Raw genomic sequence first — 22,740 nt, 5'->3', positions numbered from 1 at the left:
ATCAAGTGTCACATGTTCTACCGACTGAGCCAGCGAGGGTTTGCTTTTTAACTCCTACAAGCACACTTTACTTTTCCAATGTAACTGTAACCTAAGGAGCACTCCACAGCACATAGCGAACGTAACTTTCTTTGTATATGTAATCTAGTCCCTGCCAACTGCCTTCTCAAATGTCAACTGAACTCTAACACATACAAAAGGAAGACAAGCCAAGCACAGGGACAGAACAGGAGAATAAAACTGGAATGTGGAACTCATTTTCAACAGGGAGATAATATCAACAAGGAAAATGAGATCCTGGTTTCATAATGAGTTAAATCTATGTAATTCTTTGTGGTATTAAATAGTAACCCAATGAAAACCATGGTTTCTGGAATAAGATTAAAAAAAAAAAAAAAACCTGAGTGAATATAACAATACCACTAGACCAAAAAAATCTTTCACACACAATAATCACTGCAAGAAGATCCCACAGGTTATAGAAAACATAAAGGAACTTTAATATCCAAACAGTCAGGGCAAAGAATACTGGATTAATGACCCATTAAATGTGTATCACTTCAGGTTCTTTACAGTACCAGATGTATTTTATAGTAATCTGAATGAATATTGCAGACAATGAAGCCATTTTTAAAACTTTAATTTCCTTACCTGATACTAATACCAGTATGATTTTTAGGCTAAAAAATCTTTAAATGATTTAACACTAGGAGTAAGATTTAAACCAAAGTTAGCAATGTTCTTGAAATGTCAATTTGTTCAGTAGTAACTTTTTGAGAAATACTTTCTTCTCAAAAAGTAGTCAATGTACACTTTAAGACTTGTGCAATAAGAAAATATACTGACTAGTAAAAAGTATTATTAAGATAGTCAAAATGAAAGAAAAATTATACTTTTGTTTAAATTACTTATGCCCAAATAATTTACCCTGCAGTCCACAGGTGTACAGGAAATAAAGTATTTTTGAGTAAGAAAAATAACGAGGGTCCTAAAATAGAAACATAAGCCAGAAGAATCTAAAAATAGTTTCCTGATAATTTATTTTATTTTTTTGAGTATTTCATTTAAGCTGCTTCTGGTTGCATGCCCTGATCTGTAAAATTTAACAAGGAAATAAAATTCCCAAGTATTTAAAAAATTTACTCATCTTCCATAAAGCAACTTTTAATGTATCAACACTTAAAAATACACAGTGACTTAATGAAACATCAGTACAACTGCATAGAATTGAGCTCCAGAGAATTATACACTTATGAGTTGTCTTTCCTGGGCTCTGGTTTACATGAGTATTGGCTTTAGAGACCACCTTAATTTGCTCCTACCTGGAAAAGACAGTTCAGGAAACCAAGATTTCACAGGCTTTTATTTGTTCCTAAATACTAGGAGCTCTCTGAAGGTCTTAAAAACAACGGAACCATCCAAATATGTATACTGGGGACTCTTCCCCTTTGTGAGTCAAGGAAGAATGAAGTTTGTGACTTTCACTGAAAACAAAACAAAATCTCCCACAACTCTTTGACGACACTCTGAAATGTACTAGAAATTTCAAAACTAGAATAATGCCATCAAAGATTAAACCTCTTAATGCTCGGAGCCACCCCAAAATAATAAAATTGGGAACTCCAGGAAAACAGGTACCAAAAGAATCAAAATAATGATTGCACTGAGGATTCTCCTCTTTGAAGGCTGTTTAAGGAGGTAGGATTTTAAGGTTTTTTTTTGTTTGTTTGTTTATCTTTTGGCCTCTGAACATTTAAAAAACACTTTGCCCGGCTGGTCCTTCAGGCTAATTTTGAAGTTCAAAATGAACCCCAAGCCTGATATTCTACAGTTTCACAGCTATCATTTGTACAAATTAAGTTGATTCACTCTTTTTGAGTAAATATAACTAGAAAATGGCAAATTAATATCTTCCTTTACATACAACTTTGTGTCTCAAAATTCTTGAAAAACAAGAGCAGATGACTTTGTATTCAAAGACTACCAAAGTGTGTATTTGATATTCACATGCAAACAACTTAGAACCTTATGAATCTCCTGTCAACTCTGCAGGATGCCTTTAAGAAGGAAATGACCTACAAAGCTTGCTAATTGTGCAAAATATTAAACTGCTAAAACATTTTACAGAATGAAACAGTACATGTAAATGTAGAAGTTGACACATGGAATTAACACGGGCTCATAAGAACTTATCACATTTCAGAGATTTTCTTGAGTAGCAAGTTTTTGTTTTTATATTTCCTGGTACACAGCAAAGTATATCACAGAAGATAAAAATCCTTTTAAACAAATCCAAGAGGGAATTCTTGAGGCACCTTCTCATATAAAACACAAAATGAATGCAATTATCAATCCATCTGAGAAAAGTTTTCAAACTAAGTGAACATCATTTTTTCCCATTTAAGTATATTTTACAGAAATTTAATAAGGCAAGACAAATTTGTGAAAAATGTAGTTACAAAAATGATGTAAACTAATAATTTATATTTAAAAAACCCCAAGGGAAAACAGTGGAGATGGGAGAGTTCAAACAATGCCTTAAAAACAAAAAACAAAACAAAAACCCCTAAAACAGAATTGTGCACAAGCTGAAGATTACAAAGAACTTCTAGACTCTGCACAGTTTTGGTTCTTCATTTTTTTTTAACATCTTTATATTACATGTTTTAAATCATATCAGGAATGCAAACTAGAACTGCACACTACTTTAGTGGAAAAAAGTTCAACATTGTGCAATTTTCTGCCTCTTAATTTTAAAAAAGTGGCAGCAATCCCTGCATTTGTATTTGAAACAAGGATCTGAGAAACTTTATCAAAAAAGGTAATGAAGGCAAAAATTGGCAGACATCCAGCATCTTGTTTCTTTTTAAAACAATGTGGATGATAAGTAATTTCATGATTAAAAAAATGAATCTTTTAAATAAATACATTGTATCTGACATTTGCACTGACTGATTTGATAAATCTTTTAAGTAAACAACGGCTTTACTACACTCCCTGTAGCCTCAAGCCACTGGCTTTAGATTATGGAGTCCTTTTTTACTGGGTTTCATACCCTGCCACTCGATACCCTGCAGGCTGATTAGGCAACATGCTGCCATTCTGTCCTGGAGGTGGCTGCACTCCGTAATTGGGTCCCATCCATGGTGCCGAAGACTGTGTCTGACTGGTAGAAAACACGAAAGGAGCAAAGAGGGGAAATCCACTGATTAAAATAAAATGTAATGCCAAGAAGAAGTAACATATACAAAGAAAATACACTTTCCTTAAGCCCAAATATAAGAGTAACGGTTATGCCAGAGAAAGCAAAGGCAAAAGCTATTTTTCCTAAAAACAAGCATCCTGGGGTGCTGGGTGGCTCAGTCAGCTAAGTGTCTGACTTTAGCTCAGGTTATGATTTCACAGTTTGTGAGTTCCAGCCCCGAAATGGGCTCTCTGCTATCAGCGCGGAGCCCACTTTGGATCCTCTGTCTTTCCCGGTCTCTCTGCCCCTCCCCTGCTCACCCCCAATCACTCTCAAAATGAAATAAAGAAAAAAGCCAAAAAAAGCAAGCATCGTCACAGGTTTAATTTATGCAGTTTAATTTTGTTAGTTTAATACAGCTACAAAAAAATAAATACCCTTTACCTGTAAACATTTATCCCCTTTGAATTCAGAAAAAATTCATTTCTAATCTCAAAAAGGAAAACTGTCCACCTGGGTTGGACATACACTGAACAAACAACTACTCGAAAGAAACAATCATTTGGTACAATAAGGACTAGCATTTTTATCATTCAAAGAAGAAATTAAAACAATTATTAGCATATGTAAACTCAATTTTTTTCAACATTACAAACACAAGACTCTTTTTTTATTTTTCCTTTTTAGAAGATTTTGTTTTTAAGTAATCTCTACACACAACATGGGTGTGAATTTACAACCCTGAGATCGAGTCACATGCTCTAATGGCTGAGCCAGCCAGGCACCCCAAAAATGTAAGATTATTTTAAAAATAGAAACTAAGAACTATTTTAATTTTCAGTGTTTCAAAAATTTAAATAAAATTTAATAATTCAGGGTGTATAAAGAGGCATCCATATAACAATGTGTGCATAAATCCTTTTGCACAGAAAAATAAAGGCATAATGAATAAAACAACTAGCATCAAAATAACTGTATCCAAGAATGGCTAAATGATCTTTAGTCACATAAAAAGCTTAGTAAATATTAAGCTCTCATTTTCTTAAATATTAGTTGATTCATTATCAAGCATTACCAAAAATCTTATAACACTGGTTATACCTCAAGGCAGCACATTTCCAGACAAATTTTTAAAGAAACACACTTAAAACTATAAATTAAAAACCACTCTAAACTAAGTCCTTGCTTTAGACTGAGGACCACACTACTTACTAATTACTTAAAATCTCTTCCTAAGTTCTTGACTTTTTCAAAGGCTAATAATAAAGGAAAAGAGCAGGTATGCTTACTTAAATCCCTGTTGATTCCACGCCTGGCCATACATTCCATATGCAGGTACTTGCCAACCATTAGGCATATACTGGCCAATTTGTTGTGCATTTCCATACCACTGGCCCCACTGGCCATAAGCTTGTGGATATCCAATCTGATTCTGCTATTAAAATTTTAACAGGTAATTTAGTATTATTTGAAGTTGTATGTACACATACAGTCCTAATATACCACAAATATATAGCCATTATACACAGGGCCATCATTACAATTAAAATGAAAGGACGGGCACCTGGGTGACTCACTCGGTTAACCATCCAACATTGGTTCAGATCATGATCTTGTGAATTCGAGCCCCACGTTGGGCTCTAAGGGGTTAGCCCGCTTAAGATCTTGTCTCCCGCTCTCTGTCCCTCCCCCAACTCGAACGCACGTGCCCTCTCTCTCAAAAACATTTAAAAAAGAAAAAAAATAAAGGATAAACAAAAGCTTATAAAATGAATGCTAAAAAAGAAAAAGAAGCGAAGTTATAGTGTTGTAACTCTACATGATGCTCTGAATGGCACATTCTGTAAGGTAGCAGGTAAGGCCCTAGTAATAAATATTAAACACCCAGTATAATGTTTAAATGTTTTGTAAACTAGATAGGGAAGATTTAAAAATTACTTATTCCTATATTCAGTTTACCTAAGAAACGTACATAGTTTAGGATTTTCCTACTCTTGTCTTGGTGCTCCATTTACAGTTTCTTCACAGAAATTTTTATGGGATTACATTTGAAACCACTAAAGCTGCCTGGAAAAACAAAAGCAGCAAAAATCTAGAAGAAAATGCCAAAGCTCTAAATATGTTTATAGGTTTTGTTTCAACTAAGTCAAACACGCTTGTGAGTTCTCCAAATACTATGTGAATAGATCTACCAAGTGTTAAGAAAAAATTGAATACCCTGCCAGGTAAACTACCACTCTAGAACTATAATACATGTAACAAGAGCCCTTACAGATAATCACTTTAGCTAGAAACAAAGACTATCAACAATTTCATTTTTTAAAAATTTTTTTGAGAGAGCGAGTGAGCGAGCATGTGAGAGCACGTACATGAGCTGGGGAGGGGCAGAGAGAGAGGGAGAGAGAAAATCCCAAGTAGGCTCTGGAATGCAGCACAGAGCCCATCTTGGGGCTTGATCTCACGAACTGTGAGATCATGACCTGAGCCAAAATCAAGAGTAAGCCGCTTAACCGACTCGGCCCCAGGCATCCCTCCAACAATTTCATTTTAAAATAACCTATTGTTAGCCCAGCAATTACTGTGAAAAGTCAAGAACCCTCTCACCTGTTGCACAGGATTTATCATGTCAAGAGTTTCTTTGCCCCAATAGCATTTCACAACATGGCCTTCAATGGTAGTTCCATTAACAGAGACGATTGCATGTGCTGCACTTTCATGAGAATTGAACCTATTGGAAATAATACTAAGAATCACCAATATTAACTGTTTACTTATGAATAAAGTCTATTTTTAAAAATCAAACTGAGCTTGACATAAAACAGGTAGTTCATACAAAAGAATCAATACGATTGTTTATTTTCTTTGCTATATTTTTTTTCAAAAGTCTTATAGTTTTGGAGAAACTTCTTAATAGATAATGTTTTATTGGCCTTGTGGTAACAGGGAGGGAACCAATTAAAAAACAGTGGCAAATACTGCTAAATGCTAGAGAAATTTCTATTTCTCTAACCAAGGTAAATTTTTAAGAAAACTACTAAGTTAAATATTCAAACATTTTTTGGGAGAAAAAATTTTTTTTTCGAATAAACCACCCATACCGAACAAATGAATATCCTTTATCTGGAAAGACTCGAATTTCCATTATTTGTCCAAATGGTGAAAAAGTCTGACGCATTAGTTGTTCTATTAGACAAAAAACAAAAACAAACCACACTAAGTTATATAAAATCCTATACAGATATTAAGCTTTTCAGTAAAAACATTAACCTCAAGATGCCACACAAGTAAACCTCCCATACCTGTCAGTCCAGAAGTGACACCTCCACAGTATACAGTACAGTTGCTTGGACTAGACTGATTTACAACTTCATCATACGACAGCTGTTTGGTGTTTGCTGGGGAGGGAAAAGTTTAGTATTTTAAACTCATGAAATGAAATGTTCAGAAAGAGAAAAGTAACATTGACTACACTACTGTAGTGGTAAATTTTACCCTGACCAAAATGCTTATAGAATACATACTACATTTGCTTGAGGATTAATCCCCCCGCCCAAGATTATCTAAAAAAAATTACTCAATATTCTCTCTTTAATAGGAGACTTGACATTAGAAATAATATCATTTATTATTTAAAATCACAAAAATGAAAACTAAGTACATTTTGGACAGTAGTCTTGATTTGCTTCTCATCTATTTCTGCAATAAGTCTCCAGGAACAGCTCTAACATTTAAAATCTAGCGTATTTTCCTCCAAAATTCCACATTTCCTTTTCTTCGCCAATACACCTACACTCATATGTACTCTTTGGAGCTGGAGGCTTTCGGGTTGCCCAGTTAGTTCTGATTTGTCTTCCACCAAGCCACTGGCCACCCATCTGCTGAATGGCATTTTCGGCATCCTGTTCCGCACATTAGAAATGACAAAGAAGCCACTATTAATTGATGTTGAGTGACTACAAGCAGTAGAGAAAATTCAGCTGTTTTCACAATGGTTTTCTGAATGAAAATGCTTTATTTATAAAATACACAATAGTTAACTAACTTGCATTTAAATAAGTAAATTTTAAAAATACACAATATATGATAGGTTTCTTAAAATGTAATGGTGCTTTTAAATTATCTTTCTTTTATTTGGATATCAGACTCTGGGAATGTGAATTCCCTAAAAAAGTTCAAAGCCCCTTATAAAGTTCATTTAATAACTCAGACTGTGGATGAAAATCTCACTTTACACAATCCAACAAGCTTGTTAATGACAGTATTTCATTTCTCATTCATCTAACAAGTAAACACTGAACATCTACCATGTTCTAGGTAGGCATCAGATTAAGTGCTAGGGATTCGCTGGTTAATGAGACAGACATGGTCTCTGCTGCCTCAGAGCAGACATTCTTTTGGGGCCACAAATTAAATTATCACAAATTGTGGTAAATGCCATGACAGAGGCAAAAGGATGGGATAGAGAATATGGGCTTTGGGATCTACTTTAGACAGCATGATTAGGGAAGGTCTCTCTGAAATATAACATTTACACTGAAATTGAGAGGAACAGGAGCTAGCCAAGTCAAAACGTCAGGGAACAAAGCCCTGGTGGAGGGAAAAGCACTGCAAAGTATGTTATAGCAGGAAACAGTTTGGTATGTTTGGAATAAAAAGGCATGTTAAAGGCAACTAGTTTTAGTGGAATCTAGTGAGCAAAAACAGGTACCAGAGGAAAATATTAAAAGATTTTAAGTAGGAGACTGTCATGATCTGATTCATGTTTTAACAAGGCCATTCTTAGCACTAGGAAGAGAATGGTTTACAGATATGGGTAGTAATAGGAAAAAGACACTCTGAAACTAACTCAATACCTACAGCAAAAAAAAAAAAAAAAAAAAAAAAAGCTGGTGACTAGGATTAGTGCAGTAGCAGTGCATATATCTACAGGAAGACTCAACAGAATTGTGGTGATGCACAGTAAGTAAAAGGGGAGGAATCAAAGATAACCTATGTTCCTGCATGGGCAGTAGGGAGGACAGTGTTAGCTAGCATTTACTGAAATAAGAAACCTAGGAGGGAGGAGGAAAACAGTTTGAGGAAGAAACAAAGAGCTCCATTTAAGACACATTAAGTTTGATGGGGCACCAGGGTAGCTCAGTTAAGCATCCAACTTAGGCAGGCTCAGGTCATGATCTCACAGGTTTGTGAATGGTGAGCCTGCATCAGGCTCCCTGCTGTCAGGGTGGAGGGAGCCAGCTTCTGATCCTCTGTCTCCTGTCTTTGCCCTTCCCCTGATGGTTTCTCTCTCTCAAAATAAACTTAAAAAAAAAAAAAAAAAAAAAAAAGGACACATTATGTTTGAGATGTAGGACATCTAAATTAAAACTATTTGTTAGTAAGCATGGTGCACAAAAAAGTAAACTGCTGAACTGGAGATATGAAATTCAGAGTCATGAAGAAAGACCAGAAAGAAAAAAGAAGGCATCCTGGGACAGAGCCCTGAGAAACAACAAAATCTGAAAACTAGGTAAAGGAAAAATTACTAGCTAAGGTGATTAAGAAGTTCCCAGTGATGAAAGGAAGAAACTCACAAAAGTGTACTGTCACAGAGCCAAAGACATAGAAATCTAGCAGTAAACCTGAAAAGAGTACTGTTGGTACAGAATGAGAACAAAAGCCAGCTTACAGTGGACTGAAAAGTAAATGGGGTGCAATTCTTATCTGTTATGTCAAAAGTAGGCTTAATCTACCATGAAAGAAGAAACAGATTCAAGGCTAAAGGCTATTCTTGAGATACATGAAAAGGAAATGCATATTCTTAAAAAGAAACACACATTGTTTACCACACATACCAGTCTGCAATTCATGAAATGCTTACTGTTGTGGGTTGAACTGTGTCCCTTTAATTGATATAAAGTCCTAACTACCATCTGCTCCCCCAACTGTGAAGGTGATCAAAATTCGAAATAGGGTCTTTGCAGACGAATTAGTTAAGTGAGATCATCCTGGATCAGGGTGGGTCCTAAATACAGTATGACTGATGTCCTTATAAGAAGAGGAGAGGAGTGCCTGAGTGGCTCAGTCGGTTAAGCATCCAATTTCAGCTCAGGTTATGATCTAATGGTTCGTGAGCTCAAGCCCCACATTGGACTCTGTACTGACAGCTCAGAGCCTGGGGCCTCCTTTGGATTCTGTGTCTCTCTCTCTCTCTCTCTCTCTCTCTGCCCCTCCCCCACTCCTGTTTTCTTCCCCCTCTCTCTGAAATAAACAAACATTAAAAAAAATTTAAAAACAGAAGAGGAGAAGACAGGGGCATCTGGGTGGTTCAGTTGGTTAAGCATCTGACTCTTGGTTTCGGCTCAGGTCAAGATCTCATGGTTTGTAGTTCAAGCCCCACATCAGGCTCCATGCTGATAACAGGAGCCTGCTTGTGATTCTCTTTCTCAAAATAAATAAATAAACTTAAAAAAAAAAATACTTAGTGTGCCTGGGTGGCTCAGTCAGTAAGCATCTGACTCTGGATTTTGGCTCAGGTCATGATCTCATGGGATTGAGTCCCGCTTGGGGATTCTCTCACTCTCTCTCTGCCTCTTGCTTGGATGCTCTCTCTCAAAATAAACTTAAAAGGGCCATGTGAAGACAAAGGCAGAGGCTGGACTTATGTATTTACAAGCCAAGGATACTAAGGATTGCTGGCAACTGTCAGAAACTAAGAAGAGAATGTTCTTCCAGAGTCTTAAAAGGGAGCATAGCCATGACAACAGCATTGGTTTTGGACTTCTACCTCCAAAACTTTTGAGAAAGTAAATTTTGGTTGCTTTAAGTCATTCAGCTTATGGTACTTTGATACAGCAGCCCTAGAAAACAAACAAAGCTACTCATAAGAGAAGGAAGAAACTTTTTATGGCATGTGCATGTGTTTGTGTAGACAGTTGTGAATGGGAGATGAAGTGAAAGCAGTATGGAAACAAATCTTTTGAGAAGTTTGATTCTAAATTACGGCAGAGAAATGGAGACACAGCAGGAAAGGGATATGGAATCAAGTTTTTTTTTTTTTCCCCCAAGTAGGCTCCACACCCAACATGGAGCTCGAACTCATGATCCCGAGATCAAGAGACCCACGTTCTACCGACTGAACCAGCCAGGTGCCCCAAGTGTGGTTTTGATTAATATATACTAGAACATGTTTTCTGGTCGATGGGAATGATCTAACAAAGGGAAAGACTGATGACAAAGGACAAGAGTATAGCAAAGAACATATTATACAATTCTGTTTACAGAAAACGTTCGAAACAGAGAAATCTATATACGTAGAAAGTAGATTAATAGTTGCTCAGGGCTGGGGCACCTGGGTAGCTCAGTCAGTTAAGCCTCTGACTCTGGATTTTGGCTTGGTCATGATCTCATGGTCCATGAGTTGGGAGTCTTGTGTGGGACTCTGCTGGCAGTGAAGAGCCTGCTTGGGATCTCTCCCTCTCTCTCTGCCCCTCCCCTGCTAGCACTCTCAAAATAAACAAACTTAAAAAAAAAAAAAAAGTTGTTCAGGGCTGAGGAAGTGAGAGCATAGAGGGAAAAGGACAGTGACGGTTTCTTTTCGGGGTACTGAAAATATTCTAAAATTGTGATAGTTGCATAATTTTGTGAATATTCTAAAAACCACTGAATTATACACATTAAACAAGTAGATTTTATGGTATGTGACTATACCTCAATAAAGCTATAGTAGGAAAACAAAAGAATAAGCATAGGAACAAGGTCCCTGAAAAGGCAAGAGAGGCAGGATCCCAACTGTGAGGGATTTGGCCTTTTACAGGAAGGACATGTCTTCTACTGTAATAGAGGAAAAGGAAGGTGGATGAATTCTATGTAGGTTTGGTGGTTGAAAGCTGAGGGAATTCCTGTATGATAGTTTCTATTTTTTCAGTGAAACATAAAGTCGTCAGCTTGGGTGATGATGGAGAAGGGGAAGGAATATTTGAGGAGACAGCAAGAGACAGCAAACAATGGGAAGTCAAACTAAAGAACAGGTTTACAAAGATAGTACCATGCACTCACTTAAAATGTGTTAAGTGTTAAATTAGAAGTAAAACCAGTGGACTCAATTTTTCTTTTTTTTTTTTTTTTTAATTTTTTTTTTTCAACGTTTATTTATTTTTGGTACAGAGAGAGACAGAGCATGAACGGGGGAGGGGCAGAGACAGAGGGAGACACAGAATCGGAAACAGGCTCCAGGCTCTGAGCCATCAGCCCAGAGCCCGACGCGGGGCTCGAACTCACGGACCACGAGATCGTGACCTGGGTGAAGTCGGACACTTAACCGACTGCGCCACCCAGGCGCCCCTGGACTCAATTTTTCTTTAGCAGTATTTAGTTACTTCGGAGTAGGCAGAAAAGCTACGTTCCATCGGTATTGGCAATTGTCCCTAAAACGTCCAACGTAAGAAGAGAGGCAAAGGAGTTGGGGGTAACTGCAATTAGGGCTGTGGCACTTCACAACACCAGAGCACTGCCAATCACATAACACAAATTTTACAGAAGCTGAAATACTAACTTAGGAAATTAAATTATTTCCTCAAAATTAACATACCATAGGAATGGCTATTAGGATACAAATCCATCTCTTGGAGACTCCAGAGGCCATATATAGATATTCTGACTCTCTTATTTTAAATATGATTAGTGATTTTTACATAGTAGGGGTTTATATGCCATAATCTCAAATGGAAAAAATTAGTTCCTAGTCCACCAAAGCCCTCAACCTATTTCCCCAAAATAGCACAAAATATTAAAATCCTATATATCAATCCTCCAAGGAACTCATACTAATTGTGGCTATCAACCCATGGTATCAAGTATTTTTCTACCTTTCCTAAATATGATGCTATGATTAACAGTAAAGCTTTTGAGGGGGGCGCCTGGGTGGCTCAGTTGGTTAAGCATCCGACTTCAGCCCAGGTCATGATCTCGCAGTTCATGAGTTCGAGCCCCACGTTGGGCTCTGTACAGACAGCTCAGAGGCTGGAGCCTGCTTCGGATTCTGTGTCTCCCTCTCTCTGCTCCTCCCCTGCTCAAGCTCTGTTCCTGTCTCTCAAAAATAAATAAACGTTAACAAAAAAAATTCAACAACAACAAAAACAGTAAAGCTTTCGAAACCAACAACACTCTTGGTTGTTATTTTCTCATCTTACATAAAAAATTTCTTAAATTTGGTAGGTAACATATGCATATGGCAGAACTTTTATCTTTTTACCTCTCAATATGCTTTACCATTTTCTTTCTTTTTTTTTTTTTAAATTTTTTAACGTTTATTTATTTTTGAGACAGAGAGAGACAGAGCATGAATGGGGGAGGGGCAGAGAGAGAGGGAGACACAGAATCGGAAGCAGGCTCCAGGCTCTGAGCCATCAGCCCAGAGCCCGACGCGGGGCTCGAACTCACGGACCGCGAGATCGTGACCTGGCTGAAGTCGGACGCTTAACCGACTGAGCCACCCAGGCGCCCCTGCTTTACCATTTTCAAGTTATCTTCTAATACATGGGTTTTCCCTGACCTCTCAGGCTTACTCACTTTCTTCACAGGTTTACCTACTTTCTTAGAAGACATTTTCACTTCATGAAAGGAAGATGACAGCTACACTGCATAACACATTTGAACATATCCCAAAATATGATGTTACTATGAATAGCTGAGATACAATTGCAGTACATTCTATATTCTCTTACCCAAACTTGCAAGCCATGTAAACATTGTTAAGGCAGATTTCTGATTTAGAAAATAAATTCTGGGCAAAATGGTTGCAAGCTGTTATAGAAAATATCTGGATAGTAAGAATTCATTGTGAGGAATAACCAGACATTAGTTCCACTGTAAGCAGACAGAGTAACTAGAAAGTTTGACAATATTTGGCATAACTGCAAACAGATGTATTTTTTAAAACCCAGAAGAAACTGGCACCGTAACATGGTCATAAACCTGACCGGAAGCCATTAAGAAATGACATAGTATCTATTTCATATAACTCGTTTATTAAAGAAAAATATTTCTTTAAAAAAAAATTTTTTTTTAACGTTTATTTATTTTTGATACAGAGAGAGACACAGCATGAACGGGGGAGGGACAGAGAGAGAGGGAGACACAGAATTGGAAGCAAGCTCCAGGCTCCGAGCTATCAGCCCAGAGCCCGACGCGGGGCTCAAACTCGCGGACCGCGAGATCGTGACCTGAGCCGAAGTCGGACGCTCAACCGACTGAGCCACCCAGGCGCCCCAAAGAAAAATATTTCTAAAATACATTGCATACTATCAAAAACTTCTATTTTTTTAATGTTTATTTATTTTTGAGAGAGAAAGAGACAGAGTGCAAGCAGGGGAGGGGCAGTGAGAGAGGAAGACAGAATCCAAAGCAGGCTCCAGGCTCTGAGCTGTCAACACAGAGCCCAACGCCGGGCTCGAACCCACAAACCGTGAGATCTGGACCTGAGCTGAGGTTGAACGTTTAACAGACTGAGCCACTCACGCGCCCCTATCAAAAACTCTTAATGGTTCATTTTCTTCAAACTTTTTCTAAGTAAACTCTATGCCCAACATTGGGCTCGAACTCAATCTTGCATGAGATTAAGAGTCACATGCTCCAGACTGAGCCAGCCAGGAGCCCCTGCTTGCTCATTTTCTAAGACATTTTTTTTTTTTTAACTCCCTAAGGCGTTCTTATACAGAAAGTAGTGTTTCTGTTATTTATCTTTGGAATGACAGTTGTAACATAAAAGCAACACACTAAGATCTAAAATTAATGAAATCTTAGCATATATTCCAGTGCATATATATTCTCCCACGATTCACCCCTGTATTTCTGAAGTGTGATATCTCTGGCATTTAACTATTTTGAATCTTGAGTTATTACACTAAAATAAGTAAATCATTTATTTGAATTTATAATCTATTTACAAGGTTCAATATTCAAACAGTATAATGTGAGAAGCTTCCCACTCTGCCCTCCACTTGCCTCTTACTTCCTACCTCCAAATAGGAAACTCTGCAGCAAGTTTTTTGTTTATCCCTGCTAGAACAGATACCCAACAAATGCATGTTTTGTTTTGTTTTTTTAACACAAATGAGACTTTTCATCTAATTTACCAGGGAAATCTTTCCATAATTAGTAATTATAGAGTTTCTTTATATTGTTCTATAATTACTGGTTACGGAAAGATTTCCATGGTGTGTGTGTGTGTATTATTTTTAAAAACAACAGCACATGATTACATTGTATGTAGGATGTAGGATATGTCAAAGATTTCTTCCAGCTGTCACACTAAAGGGTTTCCCTTTACCCTACCCTTGCCTCTCATTTGACAAACTGCACTATCCTTCCTTTTCCACAAAACCTGAAAATTTCAAGTGCATGCAAATTGGTGCTCAGTAAATGATTGTTAAATGAAAGAAATGAGAAGACATTTTCAAGTACATTAATATATAATTTTTTAAAAGTTCCCACCAACTGGAGCATTTTATTTATTTATTTATTTATTTATTTAGTAATCTCTGTACTCAATGTGGGGCTCGAACTCACGACCCTGAGATCAAAAGTCATATGGTTTTCTGACTGAGCCAGCCAGGTGCCCTAATGAGTTACTTTTTTTTAGATAAAATTGTATATATGTGCAGATAATAGAATTTTATATTTTAGAAATTCATAAAAAACAAAAAAACCCCACAAGAACCAATGGAAAATTACTACAACTAAGAGAAATCAGTAAAATAACATATATAAAAATCAATTTATAATAATCAAAAGCTATACATATTCATATATATGAAGCAAACACAGAAAATGTTATTAGTTACTTTTAAATTATCATGAGAATACAAAACAGGGAGATAATGAATTAACTAAGTAAATGAGATTTTCAATATCTACCTTTGGCTGATAATTTAAACATCTCTACTTTCTACATTTTGAAAACATTTTATCAGTACTTGGCATACATCAGGTGCTAAATAAATGCTGAATAAATGACCAAACAGGAAAAAAAAGATACCCTCTTGTGAAGGCATTAATTATCAGTGAAATGAGCAAATGGCAGATGAAATAAAATCATTAAAACAAAATGAGTACTTTTATTCTTTACTCTTAAAGGACTGCACATGCACTTTTTAATTGAGCTCACCCATTTGTTGAAAAAGGAGACAAAGCCATATCCTTTAGACTTCCCTGTTGCCATGTCTTTTACCACTCTGGCATCTCTGAAATCAGAAATAATCAGAAGTTTAGGTTTACACACTCTCCTCTGTGTATCAAGTGAGAATGTCATACACAACTCATTTTTATGTTTCATCTTCATTAAAATGAACCTTTAATGCATATTCACCTTTTTATTCTATAACATTTATCATGTATTAGCAAATGAGGCTTTATAAACATGCAAATCAATAGCTACTTAACATATATGTATATACTGTACAAAAACTGCCTCCCACTTCAAAAAGTTTTTAAACTTTCAAATCTTAAGCATGGTAAAAGCAGCTATTCGTATGAAATTGCTTAACCATTTATAGGGTTCACAGGCACATTAGATGAATGGCTTTCTTTAACCATGCAATTTTTAATTTTCTATTTGATACCACATACTACCTAATCATTAAAAAATTAAAATATAAAACTGGAAACTGAAAGAATGAAAAGCTGTATATTTCCTAAATTAATTAAATTACTTCATTTTCTCAGATCAATTGACACCCCCCTTTTGGACTATGGGTAAATTTTGAGAACTTGATGTTTTCAGAAATGCTAAATCATTGAAGAAAAACAGTAGACACACACTTTAGTTTTAAACTATATAAGAAAAGATTTTATACTGAATTTTAAAATAGCAATCATATAAGATTGATTGGAAACTACAAGATATAAAAGCAAAATTTTAAAAAGTCAGAAAGTAAAAAAGCACGCCAACATTTATCCACTGTGAACCGTAGCTTGTAGTTAGCCAGGGCAATTCTGTCCATTCTTCAGAGATACTCTGCAAAATAACCAGAGCCCTATTATTTGAGATTGAGTAAAAAAACCCAGCCATGATAGCTAAAACTCCATACCTCAAAAAATTGGGACTCAAATTGTGCTTCACAGGCAATCTGCTTTTAAGTTAGCCAGGTATGTCACAATGCTTGTTCTCTCAGGACACATGAACAAAACAGGCACTTTCACAACAAAAACCCAAGTCAGAAAGCCATGCAATATAATTTTATATTAAAGTATACATAAGCACATTTCGATCAATTTAGAAGTGATTTATTAAGTGTTTAGAGTCAAAATGACAAAGAGGTGGTGGTGAAAGGGAAAACTAATGCAAGTCACTTCTCAATATGAAAAAATACTTATATTAAATTATCGGTATGGTACACATGCATTTAATTTGGTAGCTGATTCACTTCTATAGCAAAATTTGTTAAACTACTCTAAACTCAAGGAATATAAACTGTATAAATTAGGGCACAAAAGTACTATATCTTTTATACTACATATTCTAATAGGCCACCACTTACTGCACACCATCTATAAACTGAGCACTGTTGTAGGATTTCTACAGAGAATACCTGACTATCATGACGAGAACCTTTCAATATATATTTATCTCCTTTAACAGAAAAAGGAAATGATGCTACCAACTGAGAATGGTTCTTTTAAATTTAGGAACGCTAACTCCTTGGGTAGCCTAAAACTTAAATGTTATATGTTACCTCAAATTAAAAGTAACATCTGTAAGTTATAAAGAAAGGACTTACCAAAAAAAAAAAAAATATATATATATATATATATATACACACACACACACACACAAACACACACACACATCAATAATTATGGTTAATCATAAGAAAATCTAGACTATAATTATTATACCAACATATTTAACAAAAAGAAATTACTGATACATGATTAAAGTCATGAAATTATTAAAATCTGAATGTCATTTAACTGAAAATCACTGACTGTTAAACAATCTTTATCTAATCCCAAACTAAAATCCCCATGTTTTCACAGAAGCTACTTCAACCAAAATCAAAGCATTTAATAAAATAGCTGTTTGAATCTGTTAAAATGTTAGAAAATTTTTTTCTTCTTAAAGTTAAGTTTCAGGATATGTTAGCCTTGAAATATATTTAAGTCTTACTTATTTCTGAAAGGATTCTCTAAGGAAGAAGCAGCAAAGATCTAGATCAGGGTTCTTTAATCCTTCTTTAATCCTTTTATGGTCCTGTGACTACTCTGAAAATAGGATAAAACTTACAAAGATACTCCATACCAAAATGAAAACAAACACAAAATTTTGTATACAGAGATTTATAGAGCTTTTGAGAGGCCACAGGTTAAGACCTTCCAGTCTAGATATTTGAAAGCAAGCTAACCATCATGAAAACCCTAAGATTAAAAGCAACAATCAGTAAATTAGAACTTTACTTATTTTCCTAATCAGTTCTCACAAAGAAAAATGTTGCCTAACAGAAGAGTCCATTTATAAACCCTAATCTTCCAGCCATTCCATGTTCACTGTTCATTTTCATCCTACCAATGAACTACAACTCTTCAAATGAAAACTCTCCAAATCTACCACCAATACTATTGGCATTTATTTTCCAGTGTCCTCATCTTTTCATCTCTGCTGTTGGTCTGTTTCTCAAACTAAACCAAAGCTAACATGCCCTTTTTACTACTCTTTCTAGCTAGAAAAATAATAAAGCAACGAGAAATCCCAAAAATCTGTTTTCTAAATTCAACAAGTACCTATAAGTAAATACTGTAATCAACTTATTCTTACTGTATTATGGCATGCTTTTCAAAATACTGAAGTTCTCTTATGATGAACACTACCTTCAGTGAGCTATTTACAAAGGGCCTAAACTGTATGATTAATAACAAATGCAAGCAAGACAGTGCTCCACAAAATACATAAAAGCATTATTATTAACAGTAACAACAACCACAAAAGAGTAGATACCTGGGGATTAACATTTAACAACTGCTTTTTAGGGTCAATTGTTAAGGTTTCTTTTTGTTAAAATATATTGACACAAAATGCATGGTATCATAGAAGTGCCCCAACGGTCCAAATACCTTAGTCACAGCACAAGGTTACTAAAGATTATGACCAAGTTAGCAAGACACTTATATAAAAGAAACAATGTGGACAATAGCAAATTTGTCTCTTAAGAGCTCATGCTAACTGAAAAAGGATTTTAAAATAATTGAAGACCGAAGATTTATTTATCAATGGGAAAACAGTCTTGGGCTATAAACTGCTTAAATAGTCTCTAAACGAAATGTATTATATTCAAATATTTAAAAATTAATGTCCAAAATTCATAACAGATTTTCAAATTACTTCTACATAAGACTGTTTCTAATTAAAATCAGTTTAAGTTTATCTTCTATTACTTACGATATTCTTCCAAATGGTGCAAAAGCAGCTTTTATATCTTCAGTTGTAATTTCAGGACTGAGATCACCAACAAAGACATGGAAATGATCTTATAAAAGGGAAGGAAGGGGAAGTGAAAAGAAAAATAAAATTTTAGAATTTAAAATATATTAACATTTATTCAATAAAGTAATCTTAATTTATGGATTATAGAAAAGTTTAACACTATCCTATGTCTATACAAATTCTATCAATTTTACACATAATGAATCAAGGTCATAATATAGGAAAGATTCTCTTAAAGACTGTGACATATCTAACTGGAAACTGACAATTCTATTTCTACTTACAGCCAATGACTACACTGGTCTAAGACAATAAACTAGTATAAGTTTCGCAAAAAAATTTAATGACTTAATTACCATTCTAATAGTAATTATTTACATTTATCCAGTTTACCACTACATTAAAGTTTTAAAATTAAAATAAAATAGTGGTACTGTGAGATACGTAGACTAGATTTGCCTCAGTTAAGACAATCTGCTGAAGCTAACTACATGATATACTTGGTTTAACCATATTTTGTGAAGAACAATCAAAGAAATACCTTGCATTGCAACAGTTTGATGTTAAAGTATTTGACAGTTTTCTCAAAAGCCAACAGTTTTGGTTGCCCAGACATTACACCATTCAGTTTATGTGAATCCATGTGCAAGTGAACTAAGACTGAAGGCAACAGAATGAAAACAGTAATCCCTTCACTTTATATCAGAACCATTAAAAAAGCATTGGAGAGAAATAACGATCCCATATGTGAAGTTTTTTTTTTTTTTAAAAAGACAATGTTCACAAAAAAGGAAACATTTTAAAAATACAAAATAGTTGGATCAACACTTTAAAGGAACACATACATCAACTTTGACAAAGTATATTTGGAAAGAAAAGTTACCCCCATTTGGCAGGCCTTAAGCAACATATTGGATTGCCATTTGGGAAACACAGTTTCAGGAGCAACTCAAGCAATCAGAAGATCTGGGTATGAAGCACAGACCATGACCTCAAGGAAGCAGGGTATCTTGCCCTTTAGTTGGTGAAAGTATTTCTAAGGCATCAGCTGCTACCAAGGGGGTCAGAGAGCTTGAAATAGCACCAAAGTAGTGGACAAGCCACACTTGGTCAACACTGGGAAGAAGGGGGAAAAATATTGCCTGAGAGACAAACAGAAATATGACCTCCTCCCTCCCACCTCCCCCCGGTATCAAACAAAAAACTTCAAGTGGTTAGTGAATACCCTTTCAAGAGATTTCATTTTATGTTTAAGAAGATACAATTACCTTGTGAACGCTGTGTGCTGACAACGGTACTACCTGATGACAAAGATTAGATTTGTTCTTAAATTTATTAACACAAACACATTCAATCATATCTTAGGATAACGATCAAAACATTACTGCAAACATGTATGATGTTTATATGCTTTATAATAAAACTACTGTGTACAATAAAAACAAACGTTCAAAGAGTATAAAATATACTTACTGCTTGTATCTTTCTTTTGACTGCTGGGGGTTGTTGCCCAATTCACTTTGACTTCCTAAAAAAATTTTCAACATTTATACTCCATAAAAATAAAGCTCAAAATCAGTTATTAACAAGATTTATATCTATAAACAAATAGAAAAGTATATGTTGTAGATGAAACATTCAAGGGGATACCAGTTCTGGTCAGTTTTAATACTTATCTTTTAACCTACACTTGCGCAAATGTTGGCAAATCCTAATCTTACGTACTTCTGTTAACATTCAACTAACCTTTCTTATCTAAAGTAACAATAAATTCTTTCCTTTTCTTCTTCCCTATTACTATCCAAAGTTCTAGACGTTTCATCCAAGCTTGAGTAATTCAACAAATATTTTAGTATTTACCATGTGAGGCACCATGAAGAATACCAACATAAACATGTCCTCTAAAAGCTTAATCCCATCTTTCAAATATTAAATGTGACCTTTTGCTATAATGTGAATATAGCACTTCCAAAAGATAAACAAAAGTGCATGCAACAAAAATTTTCAAGTCACATTCATTCATTCACTTTGAGAGAGAGAGGGAAAACAAGTGGGGGAGAGGGCAGAGAGAGAGAGAGAGAGAGAGAGAGAGACAGAGACAGAGAGAGAGAGACAGAGAGAGAGACAGAGAGAGAGAATCCCAAGCAGGCTCCATGCTCAGTAAGGAGCCGGACACAGGGCTCAACCCCACAACCCTGGGATCATGACCTGAGTCAAAATCAGGAGTCAGACGCTCAACTGAGCCACCAAGACATCCCTCAAGTCACCTTCTTTAATTATGATAGCTTACCTTACCCATTATCTTCCGCCCATTCATAGCAGCTAGCGCTGCAGCTGCATGACGATGCTCATAAAACTCCACAAAACAATATGGATCATTTCCAGCTGTCTGTTGAAGAAACACAAAAGTCAAATTTAAGTTGTACACTCTTATTACCTTGGAATTACGTAAAGTTTTGTATATCTCAATAATTAGGCCAAGGAGAATGAAGGGTCCATTCTATAAGTAAAACCTTCAGATAAGGAAGTAAACACTTAAAAAATGAAATATAGTAATTTTATAGAACATTATCTTCTTTGGGGCACCTGGGTGGCTCAGTTGGTTAAGCCTCTGACTTTGGCTCACATCATGATCTCAGTTTGTGAGTTCGAGCCCCACATCCAGCTATGCACTGAGCGCAGAGCCTACTTCAGATCCTCTGCCTCTTTCTCTGTCCCTCCTCAATGTGAGCCCACACCTCCCCCAATAAACCTTCTCTTTTTAGTGTTTATTTTTGAAAAAGACAGAGAGGGAGCACGCAAGCAGCGGATGAGCAGAGAGAGGGAGACACATAATCGGAAGCAGGCTCCAGGCTCTGAGCTGTCAGCACGAGCCCAATATGGGGCTCGAATTCATGAACCACAAGATCATGACCTGAGTCAATCGGATGCTTAACGAACTGAGCTACCCAGGCACCCCCTCAAAAATAAACATTAAAACAAAACAAAACAAATTATCTTCTTCAACAGGTTATACTATACTACTACGTATAATTGAATTTTGTATTAATGATTAAGTGTCCTACTTACGGATGGATGGATATATAAGCTAAACACACATTTCTTATCATATAATTATTTTTTTATGCTACAGACATTAGTTAAGTTTGACCAGACTCATGGTTTCTCAGTGCTGGCTTTTAATGATCTTTTCTCTCCCTTCCCTGTTATGTGTTACCTTTATTGCTATAAACACACATATATCCTTACTGCTTCTAATTTGCTAAGTAGAAAATCTCACCCAACCTTTTTAAACCTGTTTCGGGCTCTGAAAACTAAAGAGGTTTTCTGGTAAAGGAAGTTTTTAGATCTTAGAATGTGGATGGACTTTCTGGGGCGCCTGGGTGGCTCAGTCGGTTGAGTATCTGACTTGCTTTTGGCTTAGGTCATGATCCCAGGGTTGCAAGATCAAGCCTTGAGTTGGGCTCTGTGCCGAGTGTGGAGCCTATTTGAGATTCTCTCTCTCTCCCTCTGCCCCTCTCCCCAGCTTGCATGCTCTCCCTCTGTGAAAAAAAAAAGGGTGGGGGGCGTCTGGGTGGCTTAGTTGGTTAAGTGTCCAACTTTGGCAAAAGTCATGATCTCACCGTTCAGGAGTTCAAGCCCTGCATTGAGCTCTCTGCTGCCAGCATGGAACCTGCTTTGGATACTCTATCCCCTTCTCTCTGCCTCTCCCCTGCTCTTTCTCACTCTCTCTCAAAATAAATAAACTTAAAAAACAAACAAACAAAAAGAATGTGGACTTTTTGACAATTTTTTGCCTGCTTAGAAGTCTTTTAAAAATTCTCTTCTTTTCTGATGTTTCAAGTATCTGAGGTCTGATAATAGGTGAAGCTTGGATGCTTTACTGTAAATTAAAGCGGCAGAAAAACACCCCTATTTTATTTTTTTATTTTATTTTATTTATTTATTTATTATTATTTTTTTAATTTAATTTTTTTTTCCAACGTTTATTTATTTTTGGGACAGAGAGAGACAGAGCATTAACGGGCAAGGGGCAGAGAGAGAGGGAGACACAGAATCGGAAACAGGCTCCAGGCTCTGAGCCACCAGCCCAGAGCCC

General features: G+C 36.0%; 1 protein-coding gene across 19 annotated transcripts in view; it reads right to left on the bottom strand.

Moving 5' to 3' along the window:
* Positions 1 to 476: 476 nt before the first annotated feature.
* The window catches only part of TIA1 (TIA1 cytotoxic granule associated RNA binding protein), a 33,898-nt gene continuing 11,634 nt past the window's right edge, over positions 477 to 22,740 (bottom strand). For 4 of the 19 annotated variants that reach the window (XM_040458610.1, XM_040458618.1, XM_040458613.1 and 1 more), the window contains 11 exons: positions 20,932 to 21,030; positions 20,115 to 20,169; positions 19,910 to 19,942; positions 18,597 to 18,684; positions 15,330 to 15,405; positions 6,975 to 7,083; positions 6,484 to 6,579; positions 6,283 to 6,367; positions 5,789 to 5,912; positions 4,474 to 4,619; positions 477 to 3,166 (listed from right to left, as the gene is read on the bottom strand). In XM_040458610.1, coding sequence (XP_040314544.1) covers positions 3,040 to 3,166; positions 4,474 to 4,619; positions 5,789 to 5,912; positions 6,283 to 6,367; positions 6,484 to 6,579; positions 6,975 to 7,083; positions 15,330 to 15,405; positions 18,597 to 18,684; positions 19,910 to 19,942; positions 20,115 to 20,169; positions 20,932 to 21,030 — 1,038 coding nt within the window. In that variant the 3' untranslated portion in view covers positions 477 to 3,039. Of the gene's footprint in view, positions 3,167 to 4,473; positions 4,620 to 5,788; positions 5,913 to 6,282; positions 6,368 to 6,483; positions 6,580 to 6,842; positions 7,084 to 15,328; positions 15,406 to 16,112; positions 17,426 to 18,596; positions 18,685 to 19,182; positions 20,060 to 20,114; positions 20,170 to 20,931; positions 21,037 to 22,740 lie in introns of those variants that run through there. The other 15 variants (XM_040458612.1, XM_040458614.1, XM_040458615.1 and 12 more) reach the window with 13 other exon arrangements.

Source organism: Herpailurus yagouaroundi, unplaced genomic scaffold, assembly GCF_014898765.1.
Source record: "Herpailurus yagouaroundi ecotype Mexico unplaced genomic scaffold, PumYag 221, whole genome shotgun sequence".
NCBI classification, from domain to species: domain Eukaryota; kingdom Metazoa; phylum Chordata; class Mammalia; order Carnivora; family Felidae; genus Herpailurus; species Herpailurus yagouaroundi.
The sequence above is the reverse complement of the archived record's forward strand: the minus strand, read 5'-3'. Positions and strand labels throughout refer to the sequence as shown.